The sequence below is a fragment of the Cricetulus griseus genome, chromosome 3 (genome assembly GCF_003668045.3).
Source record: "Cricetulus griseus strain 17A/GY chromosome 3, alternate assembly CriGri-PICRH-1.0, whole genome shotgun sequence".
NCBI lineage: Eukaryota > Metazoa > Chordata > Mammalia > Rodentia > Cricetidae > Cricetulus > Cricetulus griseus.
Window position 1 is genome coordinate 182,989,895 of NC_048596.1, and position 22,871 is coordinate 183,012,765.

General features: G+C 43.2%; 1 protein-coding gene across 1 annotated transcript in view; it reads left to right on the plus strand.

The window, feature by feature from the left end:
• Nucleotides 1-2,564: 2,564 nt before the first annotated feature.
• The window catches only part of Tango6 (transport and golgi organization 6 homolog), a 173,700-nt gene continuing 153,393 nt past the window's right edge, over nucleotides 2,565-22,871 (plus strand). Inside the window, exons 1-7 of the mRNA XM_027405927.2 lie at nucleotides 2,565-2,756; nucleotides 6,887-7,527; nucleotides 10,133-10,249; nucleotides 13,565-13,706; nucleotides 14,366-14,502; nucleotides 16,838-17,000; nucleotides 19,660-19,742. Of these exons, the coding sequence (XP_027261728.1) occupies nucleotides 2,654-2,756; nucleotides 6,887-7,527; nucleotides 10,133-10,249; nucleotides 13,565-13,706; nucleotides 14,366-14,502; nucleotides 16,838-17,000; nucleotides 19,660-19,742 (1,386 nt within the window). The 5' untranslated portion in view covers nucleotides 2,565-2,653. The remainder of the gene's footprint in view (nucleotides 2,757-6,886; nucleotides 7,528-10,132; nucleotides 10,250-13,564; nucleotides 13,707-14,365; nucleotides 14,503-16,837; nucleotides 17,001-19,659; nucleotides 19,743-22,871) is intronic.

Here is a 22,871-nt window from a genome sequence, read left to right on the forward strand (position 1 = left end):
GGCCTGAAGTTTGCTGAGTAGAGTAGACTGGCTGGCCAACCAGCCTCAGGGATACAGTGTGTGGATTCAGGGTGCACACCCAGCTTTTTAAAAATGTGGTTTTGGGCATCAGACTCAGATCCTCTTGATTGCAAGGCAAACCCTTACTGACTTAACTTTCTCCTCCATCCCCCTTTTTTAAATTAAAAATTATATTTATTTGTGGGTATGGTTTATTTAGTGTGTACAGGTGGGGAAGGTTGTGTATGTGGAAGTCAGAAGACATTGTTGGCATTAGGGGTCAGTTTTCTCAATCCCAGGGATAAAACTCAAGAGTGGATGACAAGCACCTTTGCTCAGTAAGCCATCTTGCCGCCTCCCTGCCCCATCCACCCCCCCCACCCTTTTTTTTTTTTTTTTAAACATGTAGCTTTGACTGACCTTGAACTCTATGCAAGAACAGACTGGCTTCGAATTCCTGGGCAATCCTTCTGCCTCAGCCTGCTTGCTGAGTGCAACACCCTGTCTGGCCTCGCTAAATATTTAACACCTTCAATTACTTTTAGTAATTTTTCCTAACTTGTGCCTATACTGAGGGAAAGTTGTCTAGAAGCAAGCCTGGAAGGGAATGTATACAATGAAAGAACATTATGGTAACTTTCAAGATCCTGTATTTCCTTATCAAACTCATTTCCCCACTTAAAAGATGTCTGCAGGATCTTGAGGAAGAAAGGGTGAAAGAGTTAGTCACCACTCAGCATTTCCCCTGTGGCAAATACTGCCAGTGATGCTTAAACTTCTCTCAGTGGCATCGTGAATGTGTTTTCTCTTCACTTTAGAGGCTAGAAAAGGGATGCGTTTGGGTTGGAACCAAGAGGAATGGAACAAACCATGAAAGGGCCTAACTGGATCTTCTTTCCCCATGACTGTGACTACATGAGGGGTGTTTCTGCCCCCCAAGACTTCTAGCCATTAATTTGGAAGGGCAGGAGTCAGCCATGCTCCCTTCCAATGCACTAGGGTCAAGAAACATTTTTCATAGGAGGTCTTGAGAGGGAAGTGACAATGATAGAGGACCATGGACAAGGGGGAGCAATGGACTAGAGTGAGGGGATAATACAAGCAAAGGATAACATTGTGTGTGTGTGTGTGTGTGTGTGTGTGTGTGTGTGTGTGTGTGTGTGTGTGTGTTGTAAATGTCATCACGAATTTTTCCTTATGTTAACTAAAAATAATTAAAAAGAAAAAGCATTGTCCTGAGATCTCTGAATGTCCCATCAGGAATTATGGAGATGAAGAACCTGATTATCTGAATCTCAGCCTTAAATTCTCTTTTCCAAATTAACATGATGTAGAACAAAGAGGAACTTTACTAAGGACCTTTCAGAACCTTACCTCTGGGGATGCCGGTGCAGTTTATTGACAGAGACCATGATCTGGGGGCACTGTCACCCAATAAAAACCACATATACCGATGATGATGTTTGTATATCTCACATTCACAGAGGATATATGTATGTGTATATTCACTTTTAGAATTTTAAATTACTTATTTTATAGTTATGTGTGTTTTGCCTGCATATATGTCTGTGCATCACATGTATAGCTAGCCAGTCTTCTTGGAGGCCAAAAGAGGGCATCAGATACCCGAGAACTGGAGTTAGAGAGGCACCCTGTGGGTGACGGGAATTAAACCTGGCTGGGTCCCACATAAGGAAATTGTTAATGTTCAGTTTAATATATTTTGCCATTGTTGCTTTTTTGAAAAGGTTTTGAACCCATGGTCCTTTGACCTCAGCCTGCTTGAATGCAGGTATCATTGGGGTTAGCGTCTCCTCCTGGTTTTAGGTACAACTGTGAATATTGTTTTATTGTGTTTCAGTACTTGAGTATTTTCATACTAAAATGCATTTTATTTTACAAGAAACTTTCTGTGTAATCTTCTTTTCTTTCTTTCTTTCTTTTTTTTTTTTTTTTTTTGGTTTCAATACTGAGGATTGAACACATGGTTTTGTGCACACCAGCTAAAGTGCTCTATCACTGGGCAACATTTCCAGCTCTTTTATTATTTTTGAGATCGGGTTTCACTAAGCTGTATAGGCTGGCTTTGAACTTTTGATTCTCCTGCTATAGCCTTTATAGTAGCTGGGATCAGAGGCATGTGCAAGACTAATTGTGTCCTTTGTTTTTGAGACAGGGTCTCTGGCTGACCTGGCACTTATTATATAAAACAGGCAGCCTCTGCTTCCAAGTACTGGGCTTAAAGATGTGTGTCACCACGCTTGTCCTTTATTTTGTCTTTTCTATAGAAGCTAGTTATATTTTCTTTAAAAAAAAATTACTTTAAACTATGCTTATGCGTTCACGTGTGAGCACATGAGGTATTATATTCCTCATGGACCTGGGTTTACTGGCTGGTGTCCGGTTCTGGGAATTGAACTTGGGTCCTCTGAGAAAACAACACATGAAACTATTTTGTTTCTCATCATGCTCAGAGGAATAAAGGAGACCAGGAGGGGAAGAAAAAAAAAAAAAAGGAACTGGAAAGGGGCGTTTCCGACAGAGCAGGCCCCGCCCAGGCTTCGGGCACGCCTTGAGCCACACTCAACATGGCGGCCACGCTGGTCCGCCAGGGCGTCTGAACGCATCTCAGAAGGCGAGCTCCTCTCCTATCATGGCGGCCCCGCAGCCGGCGGCGGCTGCGCCGAGTGGGGATCTGGAGACATGTGGTCTGGAGCGGATTCTGGAAGCGCTGAAGCTGCTGCTGAGCCCGGGAGGTGAGAGAACGAATCTTGGCGCGAGGCTGGACCTGAGGCTCGCGGGGCCGCGGGTCTCCCAGGCTGGCCCTGGCCCCACAGCTTGTTCCCCTCAGGCCCTCCCGGGATCTCTCCCCCACTCCTGGGTGCGTTTGGGCCCACTTAAAACTTAAGGAAACTAATGCTCCCGCAGGGCCTTCCGAGGTCCTTTGGACGCTTCACTGTTGAGCGACTCGGGTCCTCTAATCTGCCCCGCTCGGAAGCCCGGACTGTGGAAGGATGGAGACACCTTCAGACAGGTGTCATGTGAGGTCTCAGCCGCTTGAGGGCTCCGGGCCTGATGGGCACGCTAGAGATTTGTACAAAATACCAAGTGACCAGAGATGCGGAGCAGGGGCGTTTTGGCTGAATTTGAGGAAGATATTTAGGGGGTTTCCATTCTGGTATTATGGATATACGGTGACCTTTAATCTTTTGTGTTGAGTTGACCCTTCCCAATTTAGAATCTGAAGGGACCTAGGGAATGGTGAAACCTTGCGCTGCCATTTACTGTTGAGTCCCAATTTGTGGTGATTTGACCCCCTCAGCCTCTCAAGTGCTTGGATTAGGCAGGCATCACCATTCACCTCGTTCTCTTTTCTTGCTTTTTCTTTCTTTCTTTCTTTCTTTTTTAGAGAGGGTATCACTCTCTAGTTAAAGCTGTTCTGGAACTCACGCCCCAAATCACGCGGTCACGTTGGAGGGCTGACCATTCTGGAACTCAGTTCTGCCCAATGTCCTTCTCAGACTAAGGCAAATTATTCGGAATAGAACTTCTGATGCTATCTGGAAGTAGGGAAGGATGTAAGAAATAAAGCCCTACTTATAAATACAGTATGTATTGTGGGAGCCCGTCTTCGGGGGTCTTCAGTCGGATCCTTTTGTAGCCCAGTTCCGACTGTAGCCCTACAAAGCTGGGCTCCCACAATGTATGGGGGTATGCCAAATTATCAAGGTGAAGGCACATGTGAGGTGAATGCTCTCAGTCTCAAACGTCGATCCTGAACATTATACTGTGTTAGTGGGAAGTGAAAAGAAATTAATAATAGATGAAAGCCTAGTATCAGTCCCCACAGTGTTCAGTTTATGTGTTTATCATTTAGTCCTCACAACAACCTCCTAACATATTACTTGTAGAGGAAGGAACCAAGGCCCAGGTACATTGGAAATTGCCCAAAGTAAAAAGTAAGTGGCAGAGTTCAGTTTCCTTCAACAAAAGTATGGTAAATATACAATACTGTCCCAAATTAAGAGTCAGTGGCAGCTGCGCATCGGTGTCTCAGCACTTGGAGCCAGAGAAAGGAGGATCTCTGTGGGTTTGAGGCCAGCCCTGGTCTACAGATCGAGTTCTAGGACCGCCAGGGATACACAGAGAAACCCTGTCTTGAAAAAACAGCAAAGCAAAACAAAAAGTCAATGGCAAGATAGATTTTATTATTTCTATGAGTATGTATGTGTGCCTATTTCTATGAGTGTGTTTATGTGCTCCGTATGCATGCAGGAGCCCTCAGAGGTCCGAGGGGGGTGTCAGATTACCTGGAACAGGGGTTACAGGCAGTTGTGAGCTGTCATGTAGGTGCGGGGACTTGAACTCCAGTCCTTTCAAGGTGGTCATCCTAACGAATGTACTGCCCTCCATCTCCCATATTAAGAGAAAAAAAGATTTACTTTAAGTTATGTGTGTATGTGGGTATGTACATGTGAGTGCATTGGGAGTGACCAGAAGTGTTAGATTCCCCAGAGCTGAGTTTATAGGTAGTGTGAGCCACCTGACATGGGTGCTGGGAACTGAACTTGGGTCCTCTGTTTTAACTTATTAAGGGAGAGATCCCTTGTTCAGCAATTGTAGCTATTGGGTTCCTGCCACGAGTTCTTGCCTGGGCATCCTCAGATGATGGATTCTAACCTTTAAATCAATGAAACCTCTTCCTCCCCAAGTTGCTTTTGGTTATGGTGTTTATTTATCACAGCCATAGAAGCAAACTAGGACAGTTATTATGGAATTGTTTTGCCCTTCAGACTTCTCAGCAACCAGGGTCCTTTATGCCACATTTTAGGAATTGCTTTAGTATCAGACATGGTGTGTGCCTCTAATCCCAGAACTCAGGAGGCAGAGGCCAGTCCAGGCTATGTAGCAAGACCTTTTCAAAACCAAGCTGGGGTTGTGGGGTTTGCTGCTGAAGAAAGAACCAACATTTTCAGGTATTTTATTTCATCACTGTTACCAGTAGAGGGCAGGGCAGACTTCTGTATCATAAGGCTCCTGCAGAACCCCACCAAGCTCTTGGTTTAAGTCACTTCCTTGTACTTCACACCTGGCAGAAGAAATCATATACCACAGGGAGTCATGGGGAGATTGGTTGTTGACCTGAATGGTTAGTGGCTACAAACTCACATTTTCTGTTTAGGTGTGCATTTGCTGAAAGAACCATATCTTAATGCTAGTGGGTCAGAATACTTGCCTGGTCAGCCCTAGTTTTATAACCCTTAAGTATCTTTTATGTACAGAAGCAATGTGATTTACCACAGAAAAGATTTAAATATAATTAAGTGAAAAAAGGAAAACACCTGGGCAGATGGCTCATTTGGTAATATGCTTGCTATACAAGCGTGAGGACCTGAGTTCTGGTTCTTAGCACTCAAAAAACGCTGAGGATACTGGCCGATAGTGGTGCTTGCCTTTAATTCCAGCACTTGGGAGGCAGAAGCAGGTGGATCTCAGTGAGTTTAAGGCCAGCCTGGTCTACAAAGAGAGTTCCAGGACAGCCAAGACTTTTACACAGAAAAACCCTTTCTAATCCAGGTGGTGGTGGCTCACACCTTTAGTCCCAGCACTCGGGAGGCAGAGGCAGGTGGATCTCTGTGAGTTCAAGACCATACTGGTCTAGTTCCAGCATAGCCTCCAAAGCCACAGGGAAATCCTGTCTCAAAAACAAAAAACAAACAAACAAACAAAAACAAAAAAAAAAAATCCTGCCAAGAAAAACAAAAAACAAAACAAAAAGCTGAGGGTAGCAGTTTGTTGTACCTGTCATCTTAGTGCCGGGGAAGCAGAGACAGAAATACTGCAAAACTCTTGTTATTTTGATTCTCATATCAATATCCCCATACCTCACCTATAAGTCTCATGTATAGCCCAGATGAACCCCTATCTCATGGCAACCTTTCTATGTAATCCTGTAGTCTCCCATATGTTAGGATTGCAGTTATGAACCACTGTGTTCAACTGTTTCTCACTATTTTTTTAAGAAAAAAATTTTAGATTTGTGTGTGTGTGTGTGTGTGTGTGTGTGTGTGTGTGTGTGTGCACTCATGTATGCACACATGTTGGTACATGTGCCTGTGTGTATGTGTGTACTGAAGCAAGATGAGGGCATCAAGTCATATCCCCCCCCCCCCATTTTTAAATCTCTCTCTGCTTTTTCTTTTGAGGCAAGGTCTCTACTGGATTCTAGGGCTCATGTTTTTCTTGGCTAGGCTGAAGTCAGTCAGGTTAGCAACCCTCCTGTCTCCACCCCATTTAGAACTAGGGTTATAGGCATAGGCCAGATGCCTGGCTTGTTATATGGATGCTGGGATCCAAACACAGGTTCTCATGATTGTGCAAGCAGAAGACACTCTTTACTACTGAGCCATCTTGCCAGCCCATAGATTTTTTTTTTTTTTCTTTTTAAAAGTTTGAGATTGTGGGGGGAGGGGTGGAGTTCTTCCAGAGGCCCTGAGTTCAATTTCCAGCAACCACATGGTGGCTCATAACCGTCTGTAATGAGATCTGGTACCCTCTTCTGCCCTGCAGGGATACGTGCAGACAGAACACTGTATACATAACAAATAAATAAACCTTTAAAAAAAAAGTTTGAGGTTGGGATTGCAGTTCAGTGGCAGAACAGTTGCATAGTATGTGTAAGGGCCTGTGTCAGTCCTCAGCATCACGAACAAGACTCTCCCACAAAAGGAATTTTTCAGCTGCCTAACAATCTTATAGTCAGCACCCCAATTTTTCCCTTCTTTACTGGCCACCTCCAGGTTGGAGTGGGCAATATGTTCCATACAGAAGGAAGTGCCATTTGTTTTCTTTGTTCATTATTTCCCTTTTTGTTCTCCTTCAAAAGGATCAGGCTCAAGTTCACTACAGAATACAAAACATGATGTCTTGTTGGAGACTCTAAAATCTAACCTGTCTGCCTTGGAGGCCAAGTTTCTGAAGGATGATCAGTGGAAGAAGCTGAAAGTCCTAAGAGATGAAATTGCCAATAAGGCTGAGTGGCTGCAGAACTCTGAAGATATCACTTGGAGTTTCACCTCTCAAACTTTGTTGCTGCTGCTGAGTTTGAAGGAAACTATGACCCGCCTTGTAGCTGATTTCAGTCCAGATGCACCTAACCTTAGGACTCCAGAAGCTGCTCCTGCCCTCAGTCCGGATACACTTAGCGTCTCCCAACAGAAGACTGTCCAGTCGGTTCTGCAGTTTGTAGTTACCTTGGGTGTCTGCCCCTATCTCATGCCTGGTGTGGGAGTCCCTCTGAGATACAGGACTGAGTTTGGAGCTGTTGTTCAAGATGTAGTATGCCTGGAGGCTGCCCCCCATGCCACCCGGAGACTCTACATCTGCTGCAGGGTCCTTCTAGATCTGGCTCAGCATGCATCTCTAGGAAGCCTGATTTTCTGCCGCCATTTTGGGGATATTGCAGCAGGTCTGTGCCAGCTGGGGTTCTGCCCAATCAAAAGAAAAACACCAGCACCTGTGGAAGAGGTAAATGTACAGAAGAGGCTAAGATTTAGAATTTCTTTCTAATGCCAAAGTGTACCCAGAGTGTAATCTTTTGGGAGATGGGTTATTGGAGACTTCAAGAGGTCATTTCACTATTTCATCTGTCCTTTGTCATTTTGTGGGATAGCTATTTCAGGCTATTTCTTTGAATGTCTATTTACTCTTTTATTTAACTTATTTTTTTATTTATGTGTATAGTATGTGTCTGTGGAGCTGGAATTATAGGTTATTGTGAGCCACCTGGATGTTGGTGCTGGGAACTAGACTAGGATCTTCTGGAAGAGCAACGAGAACTCTTAATTGCTGAGCCATCTCACCAGCCCTTTTATAAAATGAATATACTAATATAAACCTTGGAAGTGAGCATAATGGTTGTGAGGATAATGATGATGTATACGAAGTACCCAACCCAGTCCTCACTAGTGTTATTCAGAAAATAGTTAATGTTAGCACTAAACAAGTTATGCCTTCTTTCTTAGGAGGTTCAATGAGATAAAGAATGCAAAACTCAGTCACTATTGTATTAGATGTGGGAGGGGGGTGTCTATGGCCATACCACCCAAATGCACTGGATCTTGTTCTGATAGGTGGAGGTTAAGCCTGGTTAGTACTTGGATGGGAGATGTTGGGGGAATGTACTATTCAGAGAGCAGTTGAGTAGCAGCTGGTGTCTGAACCACAGAATTTGTGTGGAGGCAATAAAGCCTAAGACATTGTCCTAGTTAGCTACAGCTGTTAACTTGATACAGCCTAGTGTCATTTAAGGGAGTCTCAATTCAAGGTTTGCCTAGATTTGTTCCTGGTCATATCTGTGAGGAATTGTCTTGATTAATGATTGATGTGGGATGACACAGTGCACTGTGGGTTGTTCCATCTCTGGGCAGGTGATCCTAGGCTGCATACAAAAGCTAGCTGAGCAGAGAACCAGAGAGCTAGCCAGTAAACACATTCCTCCATGGTTTCTGCATTAGTACCTGCCCTAACTTCCCTCAATGACGAGCAGTGACCTGGAAATGTAAGCCAAATAAGCCCCTTCCTCCCCAACTTGTTTTTGGTCATTGTTTATCACATTAACAGAAAGCAAACTAGAATAGACACAGTCTTTCTCTTTATATAGCTTACATAATAATTGAGGAGATCAGATTTACAAGTAGTACTCCATTGTGTCTTCCCTAGTGGACCAGTCTCAAGAGCCAGCTAGAGATGCTGCCATTAAAATATAAATGGGTCAAGTATCACACAGCATGAGTCGATGCCCCAGTGCTGCCTCATTATGCTGTCACTTCTCTTACACCTGATGGGGTCACCCTTGCGCTCATTGCTTTGTGTTCGTCATTCATCACAACAATAGTAACCCTAGCATACCACTTCTCAAGTATTTACCTAAAAGCCACTATGTCCAAGCAGTGTCACTAAACTGTCCAGAGCAGAGCACCTGCTCTTTATTTCAGGGTAATGCATATTGGTACAACCAGCAGTGTCTACAGCCTGAGGTGGGGGTCTTGTTATTGTTTTTGAGGCCCTTCAGTGTCCTGAGGGTCTCAGGCAAGACAGAAAAAAAGTCAAACATACTCAAAGAACCCAAGTATGAAGGCTGGCTCAGGAGTTGCAGGGACATCCCACAATTGTACATTGTGAAGCTGCTCTGCATAGCACACACATCTGGCACAGTGTATTACGTGGTAATTAGTGGTAAATACCTGAGGGAATGGTACTGTTGGGCATTGAGAGTACCTGAAGTGACTTCCATCCCTCTTTGACAGTTAAGTTCTGAATGCATGAAAAATTAGTCATCAGAGTAGGATATGAAAAGTCAAAATGTGGGGGTGGCAAGATGGCTCATCAGGTAGAGATGTTTGCATGTATACCTGGTGCCTGACTTTAATCCCCAGAACCCACATAAAGGTACAGGGAGAGAACCAATTCCACAGTGAAGTAAAATTACCACCACTGTTGTTCATAAAGACAGAGGTGCAGAAGATTCTCTCTCTCTCTCTCCCTCTCTCTCTTTCTCTCTCTCTGGTTTTTTGAGACAAGGTTTCTCTGTGTAGCCCTGAAACTCACTCTGTGGACCAGGCTGGCTTCGAACTCAGAGATCCGCTTGCCTCTGCCTCCCAAGTGCTGGGATTAAAGACGTGCACTACCACCATCTGGCTGGTTTTGCTGGTGAGGAGAGATCTTAAATTAAGATGGAATTCTATCAGTGCACTCCAGTCAGACACACTTACTGCTCATCCAGTCTCAGGAGCCCTGGAAAACTGTGGCTCCATCTGCACCATGACAGGGGATACACATCTGCTCTCTCTCACTCCCACTGAGAGAAGAGGAGCAGGCTGAGCTGCATGTGCTCAGTGGACAGCAAGCAGGTATATTCCACAGTCACCAGTAGGTGAGCACATCTCCTGCCTGGAACAGAGCAGGTGAGAGATGGAGAAAGGGCCAGGGGTATTTGCAGAGCACAGCCTCCTTTATGCAAATGGACTAAGGGAATGCCTTCTTCCTCTCCCCTCTTGGGCTTTAGTAAACATTACCTTCTGTTCTCTGCCTGCTCTGTATTCCACTAAATCCAAGTGCACATTTCTTTTAGGTTTTAACAGAAGAGGAAAGAACCCTATCAAGGGGGTCTTTGAGAGACATCTTGGGTCAAGTTTACCAGCCACTAGCTGTCCGGGAATTACTTATCCTCCAGGGAGGACCTCCCCAGGTACTCAGGCCTTGGGACTTGGTGGGAGTTGATGTGTGGTGCTGTCTTCTTTGCCTGGAAAGTTAGCTGGCTTTAGTTTCCTATAAAATCATCTAATTGAGCCTTGCTTCTTTAATAATATTATTATTATTTTGTAGATACGTTTCACTATGTAGCCCTGATTGGCCTAGACCTCTCATAAAGATCTGCCTGCCTTTGCTTCCCAAGTGATAGGATTTTGCATTTTATTTTATTTGTATGGGTTTTTTGCCTGCATGTATGTCTGTGCACCATGTGTGTCTAGTGTCCACAGAGGCCAGAAGTGGGTGTTGGATCTCCTAAGGTTAAACTGGTTAAAGGTGGTTATGAACCGCCATGTGGGAGCTAGGAATCAAACCTGGGTCCATTGGAAGAGTGGCCAGTGCTCTGAATTGCTGAGCGATCTCTCCAGACCCTCACAATGTAATCCAGGCTGGTCTTAAACTCGTACTGTTTCAGCCTCCCAAGTGTAGAGATTGCAGGCATAAGTCAAAATGCCTACTCTTATTTTATCTTTTAGATAATTGTTTATAAAGTAAGTATTTATAAAATAAAGTGATATTACTTTCAGGATAATTTTAAAGACCTTTTTGTTAAGGGAATGATGGATACTTTCCTAAGATTATGACCACATAATCCCGAGTGCTGGGATTAAAGTTGTACACCATTGCCTGGCACCCTGACTAGTTTTTTTTTTTCTTTCGAGACAGGGTTTCTCTGTATAGCTTTGGAGTCCTGTCCTGGCCCTCGCTCTGGAGACCAGGCTGGCCTCGAACTCACAGGGATCTGCCTGCCTCTGCCTCCCGAGTGCTGGGAATTAAAGGCATGCACCACCAACGCCCGGCCCCTGACTAGTTTTGAATTTGGGTTTTTACTGCCATCTAGCTCCTGAGTGTTAGAATTCTAAATGTGCATATTATGTAAGCCCCATAAAAATATAAGCATACATATATTTGTTTTTGGTTTTTAATTAAAAATATTTATTTTATTTAATGAATGTGAATGTTTTTCGTGCATGTGCACCATGTCTTTCCTGGTGTCTGCAGAGGTCAGAAAAGGGGCTTGGATTTCCTGGAACTGGAATTGTGATTGGTTATGAGTCACCATGCAGATGCTGGGTTCCTTGCCAAGAGCAGCTAATGCTCCTAGCTGTTGAACTACCTCTCCAGCCCATATATTTTATTTTATTTTTAGGATTTATTTATCGTATATACAGTGTTCTGTATGCAGGTATGCCTGCATGCCAGAAGAGGGCACCAGATCTCATTACAGATGGTTGTGAGCCACCATGTGGTTGCTGGGAATTGAACTCAGGACCTCTGGAAGAGCAAGCAGTGCTCTTAACCCCTGAGCCCTCTCTTCAGCCCCAGCTGTATATTTGTTTTGAGACAGAGTCTCACTCTATAGTTCAGGCTGGCTAATTTCTATGTAGCATAGGCTGACATTAAACAAGTGGCCCTCCTCTTGCCTCAGCCTCCTTAGTGCCAGGGGGCGCTATGTCTAGCTTTGGACCTTTTTAATTTGTGATGCTGAAGATTGAACCCAGGACCTGTACACATCAGGTAAACAGGCCATGCTGGGCGGTGGTGACACATGCCTTTAATCCCAGCACTTGGAAGGTAGAGGCAGGCGGATCTTTGTGATTTCAAGGCCAGTCTGGTCTACAGAGCTAGTTCCAGGACAGCCAAGGCTACACAGAGAAAGCCTGTCTGAAACAAACTACAAATAAAACCATTCTACCACTGAGTTATATCCTCAGCCTGTGTATTAATTTTTAAAAAATTATTTGTGTTGGGGGAGGATTACATGCCAGATCATGGATGCCAAGGGATACATGTGGAGAGAGGTCCTGAAACAGCTAGCAGGAGTCAGTTCTCTCCTACCATGTGTTTTCCGAGAATCAAACTCAGGTTATCAGGCTTGGTAGCTAGTGCCTTTATCCATTAGCCATCTTTCTGGTCTCAAGTTTTTGTTTTTTAACTAACATTTGGCTATTGCGACAATATATTTTTTTGACAGGAGTATTTGGGTACTTTATGTTTTGAATGAAATATTTGAGCTCAAGAAATTTAAACTAGAGCTATTACTATTTCTAGTCTCAGCACCTTTGCTTGAAAAACATTCTAATATATATTATGGGCATGAAGATACTTATTTTTTTTCTTTTGAGAGAGAGTTTTGATAACTAATCAGGCTGGTCTTGAATCAGGTCTGTAGCCTAGACAGGCTTTGAGCTTGGGAATCTTCCTACTTTAGCTTCCCAAGTAGCTAGGATTATAGACCTTCACCATTAGCCCAGTATAGTTTATTTTTTCTCTCAAAAATAATTATTGGAGAGACTGGGAGTGGTGGTGCACGCCTTTAATCCCAGCACTTAGGAGGCAGAGGCAGGTGGATCTCTTATGTGTTCAAGGCCAGACTGGTTTACAAAGTGAATTCCAGGGTAGCTACAGCTACCCAGAGAAACCTTGTCTCAAGGAAAAAATGATTGGAGGTCTGACATGGTGGTGAACACCATTAATCCCATTTTGGAGGGCTGGAGAGATGGCTCAGCAGTTAAGAGCACTGGCTGCTCTTCCAGAGGTTGAGTTCAATATCCAGCACCTACAAAGTGACTCACAACCATCTATAATAAGATCTATGCCCTCTTCTGGCATGACGGTATACAAGCAGAGCACCCATACATAAGATATAAATAAATAAAATTTTAAATTTTAAATTAAAAAAAAATCCCACTTTGGAATAGAGACCCCCTGGGTCTATCTAGCAAGTTCCAGGTCAGCTAGGGTACTTAGTGAGACCTTATTTTAAAAAAAATAGCAAAAATATGATTAGGTCTAGAGAGATGGCTTATCAGTTAAGAACACTTGCTGCTCAGTCTTCAAGACCCAAGTTTGGATCCTAGTGCCCATATCAGGCTGCTCACGAATGCCTGTAACTTTAGTTCCAAGGGATTCAAGAGGAAGAGAGAGCAAATAAACAATTCAGAAATGTAATGCTGAAGAAGGTTTTGTAAAAGAGAAAGTTCTTGTTTATTTTAAAAGGAAAACTGACAGACTGGGCAGGGCTTGCCTACCATTCATAAAAGGCCCTGGGTTCATTTACTAGCACTGAACAGAGAGAGGGTAGGGGGAGTATTTCAGACTTTCTCTGTCTCTCTCTCTGTGGGTATGATCAAATTTAGGTCCTTGGATATGCTAAACATATGATCCACCAACACAAAAATAAAAGCCAGTGTCTTCATACTGTATATGTTTCATTGATGCTCAGTTTATAACTCTACCACCCTTTTGTCAGACCTGTACAGATGTAAAGACACAGCTTAGGTGTCACACCCCAGCTTGGCTCCGGCGTCTGTGTGGGCAGCTGCTCTCCGAAAGGTTGATGAGACCCAACGGTGTTCAGGCAGTAGTCCGGGGCATTTTGGAAGGAGCAGGTGGTAAGAAATAACATGTTTCTGTTACTTTGGTATCTGTTTCTCTTTGAGTGAGAGTCAAAGGTGAATCACTAGCCTTTGCCTTTAAATCTCATAGAGTGTGGAGGTGTAGATCCCACTACCCTGAAACTTGTTTTGTGGACGAGTTTGGCCTCAAGCTTACATTACTCCTGTCTCAGTTTCCCAAGGAGAGTTTGCAGGTGTGCACCACCACACCCAGCTCAGATTTTCAGAGGAAATAGTTTCAGTGGGAGGTGGAAGACATTATGAGAGGGGGTAATGGGAACATTTTGATCAAAGAAGATTTTTTTTTATATTTTTGAAATTATAAAAGAATAAATGAAATATAAAAAAAGTGTTTCTAGTAGAGAAAAAAAAACATTTCTTTCAAAGATTTATTTATTTATGTATACAGTGTTCTGTCTGCACGTATCCCTGCAGGCCAGAAGAGGGCACCAGCTCTCATTACAGATGGTTGTGAGCCACCATGTGGTTGCTGGGAATTGAACTCAGGACTTCTGGAAGAGCAGCTTGTGCCCTTAAACTCTGAGCCATCTCTCCAGCCCAAGAAACATTTCTTACCCCAGATTTTAAGGCAGATTCATCACATACACTTTAATGGGGACTGCTATGCGCATTTGATGTCTCTTTCCGTGTTACAGCGGGTGCTGCTGGTGGGAGTGATGCTGAGGCCACAGCAGCTGACTGGAAGAAATGTGACTTGATTGCAAAGATTCTGGCCTCTTGTCCCCAGCAGTCTCTTTCCCCAGAGAGCTACTACAAAGACATCTGCCCACAGGTAAATCATCTTGTTACTGTTGATCCATTAAGCATGTCTGTTAATTCACATATAAGGCAGTTAATATTCTAAAAGTGAAGGAAGAACAATATAGTTTTTCATTTTGCTGTTTAGTGAGTGACTCTTTATTTATTTGTTTGTTTTTGTTTTTAGAGATGGTTTTCTCTGTGTAGCTTTGTACATCAGGCTGGCCTGAACTCAAGAGATCCACCTGCCTCTGCTTCCCAAGTACTGGGATTAAAGGTGTATGCTATCCCTGCCTGGCTGTGACTCTCTTTTTAAGTTGTTTGTTAGCTTGAGACAGGATTGATGGAATTTAGACTGGCCCAGAACTCAATATACAACCTAGGTTGACAGTGATCCTCCTGTCTTAGCCTCCCTAATGCTGGGGTTACAGTTGTAAGCTACTGTGCCTGGTGGGGACCACCACCACTTCCTCTTCCTCCTCCCCTTCCTCCTCCTCCTCCTTCTACACACACAGGCATGCATGCACCCATGCCCATCCTGTCCCCTAGAGCTAGAGTTACTGGTATTTACTGGTTTGTTATCAGCTTGACACAAACTAGAGTCTCCTTAGAAGAGGAAACCTCAGCTGAGGAATTGTCTCCATCAGGCTGGCCCGTGGGCATATCTATGGGGCATTTTCTTGATTAATGACTGTTGTGGCAGGGCCCAGCTCACTGTGGGTGGTGCTACCCCTGAGTAGGTGGTCATCAGTTGTATAAGAAAGCAGGCTGAGCAAGCCATTAAGGAGCGTTTCTACTCCCTCCATGATTAATGTTTCAGTTCCTGATGTGACTTCCTTTGATGATAGACTATGTCTCTTCTAAGCTATAATAAACTCTTTCCTTCCACAAGTCGCTCCTGGTCAGAGTCTTAACACAGCAACAGAAAATCAAACTAGAACAACACAGTTGTGAGCTGACTAATGTGGGTGCTAGAAACCAAACTCAGGTCCTCTGCAAGAGCAGTAAGTGCTCTTAACCAATGAGCCATCTCTCTAGCCCCAGGCCCTTCTTCTTTTGGGGGTGGGGTTCAAGACAGGGTTTCTCTGTGTAGCCTTGGATGTCTTGAAACTCACAGAGATCCACCTGCTTCTGCCTCTCAAGTGCTGGGATTTTTATTTATTTTATTTTTATTTTTTATTTATTGTTTTTGTTTTTGAGACAGGGTTTCTCTGTGTAGCACTTGTTCTGTAGACCAGGCTGGTCACAGAGATCCGCCTTCCTCTGCCTCCGGAGTGCTGGGATTAAAGGGGTGCACTTAATAAGTAAATTAAAAACCGGTGGAAGAATATGACTGTTAGGTTTAAGAATGTCTCACCAACTGGACATCGTGGCCCCACTTATAATCCAAGAACTGAGGAGATCAAGGCAGGCAGATCTCTTGAGTTTGAATTTCACCATTAAGAAAAGCCTCACCAAAATTTCATCTGGTTCATTATCTCTTGTTGCATGTTTTTGGTTTTTAAGGTAAATTGTGTTAAGTGTTAAATGCAGTAAATTAACATGGTAAAAAAAAAAAGCAAAAACTAGGCTGGAAGGATGGCTGATGCTTAAGAGTGATTGCTGCTCTTTCAGAGGACTCAGTTTGTTCCCAGCACCCATATCAGGCCACTAACAAAACCCTGTAGCTCCAGTTCCAGAGGATCTGACATTCTCTACTAGCCCTCAAGGCTACTCACATACATGCATGCTTGCACACACACACACACACACACACACACACACACACACACACACACACACACTAAAAATAAATCTTGGCCACAGATGCTGGCATACACTTTAGTCCAAGTGCTTGGACAGGAGAGGCAGATGGATCTTTGTGTTGTACACAGTGGTGTACATATACATACATCTCTGCTCTCGGGCTACATAACAAGGTCCAGGACAGCCAGAGCTACAGTGAGACCCTGTCTCACATGTGACCTACCAAAGACCCCCAAGCAAAACACAAAACAAAAAAACCCCAACCTGCCACCATCACCACCACCAATAGCCTCTTTAGTTCATACCCTTTGATGTTTGGTAAATTAAAACAATTCTGTCAACTCAGTATTCAGCAGTCTCGCAGTGATTTATAATTTTGGCTTAAATAAATGCTCTTTTGAGCTGGAGAGATGGCTCAGCAGTTAAGAACAATGGTTTAATTTTCAATATTCACATAGGAACTAGCCCTCTAGAAGTCCAGTCCCAGAGGATCTGATGTGGCCTCCATGGCACAGCATGCATGTGATATACAGACTCACATACATGTAAAATACCCAACACATTTTTAAAAATTAAAAAATATAAATGCCTTTTCTGTTATTTGCTGTTGATTTTTATTCTAGATTCTGGACTTATTCCATTTTCAAGATAAATTGACAGCACGGCAGTTTCAAAGAGTGGCCACTACCACCTTCATAACTATGTCGAGTGAACGCCCAGAACTGGCCTCAAAGTATTTGCTTCAGCCCATGCTAGCTCCTTTGCATCGATGCTTGACCACAGCAGGTAAGGGCGGGAGCTGGGGTGCCCCTCTCCCTACAGTTTAAACTTAAAGGGTTTAAGTCTGGGGTCTTTTAGAGTTTTCTATTTTCCTTCCCCTTGCCTAGTTTTTTAGTTGGAAAACTTTACTTGCCCAAGTTCCAAGAAGAGAATATTTAGTCACTCGGACACACTTTACCAGAGTCTCCAACTGTTCCCATTTTGGTCACATTTGATTCATTTTTTTCTACACACATGAATGTAGTTTTTTATGGAACATTTGAGAGTTGGTTGTAGACGTGATGACATATCACTCCTAAATCTTTCAGCATAAATCTTCCAAGAAAGATGTCAGTTTCTGTCTTTTCAAAAAACTTTTTAAAAAACCTCTGAATTTAAAAAAGGACCAGCCAGATAACTCAGTGGGTAAAGGTGCTTGCTGCCAAGCCTAACATCTTGTGTTCAGTCTCCAGGACCCAATTGGTAGAAGAAATTGTTCTCTGACTCCTCCATATGTGGGCTGTGGTAGGCAGGCGAGCATAGCACAGGGGTGTACATACAAATAAGTAAATGTGACTTTAAAAATGAAAGAAAACACAGTCAGCTTCTTACTTGACTATTGAACAGTGATCACACTTGGAAGTTTTCACAGGACACAATGTTGTCAGGGCTTGTCCTGGACCCTGTTTGTTCCTTCCAGGAACAGGTTTTCTTCCTGTGTTGTATTACATATGCAGCATTATTTATATGTTTTGCATATATGATCTACTGGTAACAAAAGGGACTAAGTAAGCAAATGACTAATTCTTTTTGAGGGGTTGGTGGTGCTGGGAGATTGGACCTAGAGTCTTGTGATGCTAGGCAAGTGTTTTATGACTGAACTGTATTGTGCGCGCGCGCACACACACACACACACACATTCTTTTTTTTTTTTGAAATTTAACCACAGGCCCCAAGTCACTCACACTGGCCTTGAACTCATCCAGGCAGGCCTTGAACTTCTGATCTGTCTGTCTCAGCCTCTGTGCCACCAGGCTGATGAGAATGTGCCCAGTCCTACATACCTGTATTATCACCATTGAAAAAGTTTGAAGAGGAGGCTTTCTTATAGTTATTTTGTTTTCCATGTTGTTTCTGCATTTTCAGTCCTTTTTGCCAAGTTTTTTAAAAAATTATTTATTTTTATTTCATGTACATTGGTTTGTCTGTTTGAGGGTATTGTATCCCCTGGAACTGCTGTTACAGGCAGTTGTGAGCTGCCATGTGGGTGGTGGGAATTGAACCTGGGTCCTCTGGATGAGCAGCCAGTGCTCTTAACCAATTGAGCCATCTCTCCAGCCCTCTGTGGCAATTATGAATGACCACATTTTATCAGTCTTTAAGGAGCCTGCAAGAAGGCTCAGAAGGTAAAGACCTTGGTATCAAGCCTGATGACCTGATTTCAACCCTGAGACCCAGCGGGTGGAAAGAGAGAACTGACTCCAATTTGCCCTCTGACTTCCACATGTGCATTGCATTATGGTATTCTCTTTCCCAGGTATGTATGAAGCAGCACAACTACCAAAGAATTTCTGGGTTTGGAGAATGGATGAAGAGATGGGCCAGTAGTTGAGAACACTTACTGCCACCGCAGAGGACCTAAGTTCAGTTCCCAGTACCCATGCTGGTCATACATTAGCCCCAAGGGAGCCGTTGTCCTCTGTGGGTGTCTGTTCTCACATACAGACATGCATACACATAATTAAAAATAAAAAAATAAACTTTAAAAAGGAAACCTTTGAGATGGTAGCATATTCCTGTATCCTGCACTTGAAAGGCTGAGGCAGGAGGATCATGAATTTGAGGTCAGCCTGGGCTACAGGGTGAAACTGTCCCAACAAAGACAGCTCCCTCTCCATGGATTTTGAATTGGAGTATAGCTCAGTGGGAAGTGCATACTCAGCTAACAGAAAGCTCTGGGTTCAATGCCCAGCTGAGCATAGTGGCCCATGCCTGCCTCTGCCTCCTGAGTACTGGGGTCAAAGTTGTATGCCAGCACCACCCAGCCTCATTTTTAACTTCCATAAAGAACAATATATATCAAAATATATGCCTGAAGAGCTCTTTCTTCCTTTAAGTTTGGATTTTCATTTTTTAAAACATTTATTATTTTGTATAGTTTGTAAGCATTTTTCCTGCATGTATGTCTATGCACCACATGCATGCAGTGTCCGAGAAAACCACAAGAGAGCATCAGATCTCTGGAACTGGAATTAGAGATAGTTGTGAATCAAGTTAAGTGTTGGGAACAACCTGGGTCCTATGAAAAGGTAACAAGTGCTCTTAATCAGTGAGTTATATCTCCAGCTCCAGGTTTTGCATTTTGGAAACAAGGTTATGCTATAGATTAATAGATGGCTTTGAACTCAGCTGTGTTGTCTCAGTTGGCTTTGCAGATGCTGAGATTATAGGCATATGCCACCATAGCCAGCTCTTTTAATACTCCATTAAAAAGACAGAAGTCCTCTGTTTTAGATCTGATATCATCAGCAGCATCATAGATTCCATGGATATCGCGTATAAATGTCGTATTGTACAGTGGTAATGTTGATTTTCTGGTTTTACCTGGACTATCTTACTATTACACTTTTTTATTAGTGCCTTCTGTTCAGAAAAGTCATGGAGTTAATTTTGTTTATTTTCAAAGAGATTCCAGAGAGTGATATGGTGCCAGGAACTATTTTGGTGACTGAGGAAGAACTTAGTCGCTGTGTTGAAGATGTGTTTAAGGTTGGTAATTCAAGTTACTGTTGTTGCTAGTTAAATGTTCATACTTAGTGTTTGACTACCTTTTGTTTCTGGAGGCTCTGGACTTTAAACACAGGCCTCCTGCTAGCAAGCATTGACCACTGATCTGCATCTGTAATTTTGCCTTTTAACAAGTACTTCTAGAATTTGAATGAGTGGAGGTTGGAGAGATGGCTCAAATGGTAAAAACACATGTTGCATGCTGCTTTTACAGTTAGGTTCCCAGTACCCATGACAGTTGGTTCACAACTGCTTGTAATTACAGTCCCAGGGAATACAACACCTCTGGGCTCCTCAAACACTTGCACATACCCACATACAGAGGCACACACACACACACACACACATACAGATAATTGAAAGTAATAAATCTTTAAAAAAAGAAAAGAAAAAGAAAATAATTGGTCTGACTAGCTGGCCCTGGAGGTATACACCTGTAATCCCTACTCTTGGGAGATAGGGGTAGGAGAATCCTTGAAATTTCAGAGCCAGCCTGGGTGATGTAACAAGTTCCAGGCCGGCCTGGGCTTCACAGTGAGAACCTGTCATCATCTCCTTCCCCTTCCATCCTGGGGGGGAAAAATGTGTTTTTATTTATTTATTTGTTTGTTTGTTTATTTATTTTTTGTTTTTCGAGCCAGGGTTTCTCTGTGTAGCTTTGGAGCCTATCCTGGCACTCGCTCTGGAGACCAGGCTGGCCTCGAACCCACAGAGATTCGCCTGCCTCTGCCTCCCGAGTGCTGGGATTAAAGGCATGTGCCACCAACGCCCAGCTTATTTATTTATTTTAAAGGTAACATCTTATGCTCTAGCAGTTGAAAGAACTTTGGTTAGTTTATGAATGGCAACATCAGTCCCTTATTTCCTGGGGAAAAAAGCAAGTAAGAAAGAAATGAAACTGAAGTGATTTGAAGTTGAGAATGTGGATACCATATATATCCTCATTTTTTGTACCTTTTTGCTGCTAAATAGTATTAATGCTAAATAATATTGCATGACATACCACATTTTTTTTTTTACTCATTAATTAGTTGGTAAACCTTTGGGTGTATAGTAAAATTTTTCTTTTAATAGTTTAATTGACATATACATACAATTCACACATTTAGAAATAAAAATAACAATCAATGGCTTTTAAACTCATAGATTTGAGCTAAGTGGTGGTGGCACATGCCTTTAATCCCAGCACTTGGGAGGCAGAGGCAGGTGGATCTCAGTGAGTTGGAGGCCAGCCTGGTCTACAGAGCAAGTTCCAGGGCAACCAGGACTGTTACACAGAGAAACCCTGACTCAAAAAACCAAAACAAGCTGGACAGTGGTGGCACACACCTTTAATCCCAGCATTTAGGAGGCAGAGACAGGCATATCTCTGTGAGTTTGAAGCCAGCCAGGTCTACAGAGTAAGTGCCAGGGACAGGCTCCAGAGCTGCACAGAGGAAACCCTGTCTCAAAAAAACAAAACAACAAAAAAGCTCCAAACCAACCAACCAACCAAACAAACAAAACCCTCATAGATTTGTGTAAGCATCAGCATAATTAATATTAGCATTTCATTGCCTCAGAGAAACTCCCAGAACTGCTTAGCTGTCACTCCCAAATTCCTCTGTTACCACTTCCCAGTCCTCTGGATCCCAGAGAACCACTTGCCTATCTTTTGCCTCTATATTTACCTGTTCTGGACATTGCATATAAATCAAGATTGTAGTATATAGTCTTTGTGATTGGCTTCTTTCATTTGGTATGCTTTAAAGTTATTCTATATTACAGCATGGATTGGTCTTTATTCCTTTTTATTACCAAATAACACGCCATTGTATTAATAGATGACATTTTTGCTTATCCACTCAACAGCTATTATGAATATGCTGCTTTGGATATTCGTGTATATGTTTCTGTATGTGATGTGGTTAGGTTATAGTTTGAGTGTGTCCCTCAAGGGTTCATATGGTGGAAGCTTTGTCTTTAGTGTAGTAACATTTGGGAAGTGGTATGGAACCCTTAAGAGATGGTGCCTAGGTTGGAGAGATGGTGTCTAGGTTAGAGAGATGGCTCAGAGGGTAAGAGCATTGGCTGCTCTTCCAGAGGTCCTGAGTTCTATTCCCAGAAACCACATGGTGGCTCACTACCATCTGCAATGAGATTCTTCAAGCATACATGCAGACAGAATATAATAAATATAAATTACAGAGAGAGAGAGAGAGAGGGTGCTTAAGTCTGAGTGGTGGCACGTGCCTATAACCCTTGCATTTGGGAAGCTGAGGCAGGAGGATCAGAACTTCCAGGTCATCCTCAGCTACATAGTGAGTCAGAAGTCAGCCAGGCTACATGGCACCCTATTTGAGAGAGAGGGAGAGAAAAGGGAGGGAGGGAAGGAGGGAGAGAGAGCGAGAGAGAGAGAAAGAGAGAGAGACCGTAAACTTGATGAAAGTTGGGTCCACTGAGGCATTACTCTCAGAAGAGACTGATGTAGTTTTGTGGAACTCTAGCTAGTTCTTAGAGAGGGTTGTTAGGAAAGAACAAGCTGTCTCTTTCCTGATGATCTGTCATATGTCCTCTGTTATTACATCATGTGTCATGTTCCATGTGATAGAGCTCAGAGTGGCTTCACCAGAGCCTGCACAATGCTGTTGGGACCTTCAGTTTCCAAAAGTGATTGTTTCAAACAAACAAACAAACAAATAAACAGGGATGGAGGGATGGCTCAAAAGATAAGAGCACTGGCTGCCCTTCCAGAGGACCTAGCTTCGATTTCCAGCACCAACATGGTAGTTTACAACCATCTGTAATTGTAATCCCAGGAAATCTAGTGCCTCTTTGGGTCACCTTGGCCACCAAGTATGATTGTGGTGCATTGATACACATGTAGGCAAAATGCTCATACACATAAAATAATTAAAAAAAATTTTTTTAAAAAGCACCCAAAACTCTTTGGCTGGGTGCTGCAGTGCATGCCTGTAATCCTAACACTGCCCATCTCTGAGTTTGAGACTAGCCTGGTCTGCATAGAGTCCCAGGACAGCAAGTCCGTATAGTGAGACCTTGTCACAAAAACAAACAACAAAACCCAGCTGTTTTCTTTAACTGTCACCTAGTCCTGTGCATGTTGTTATT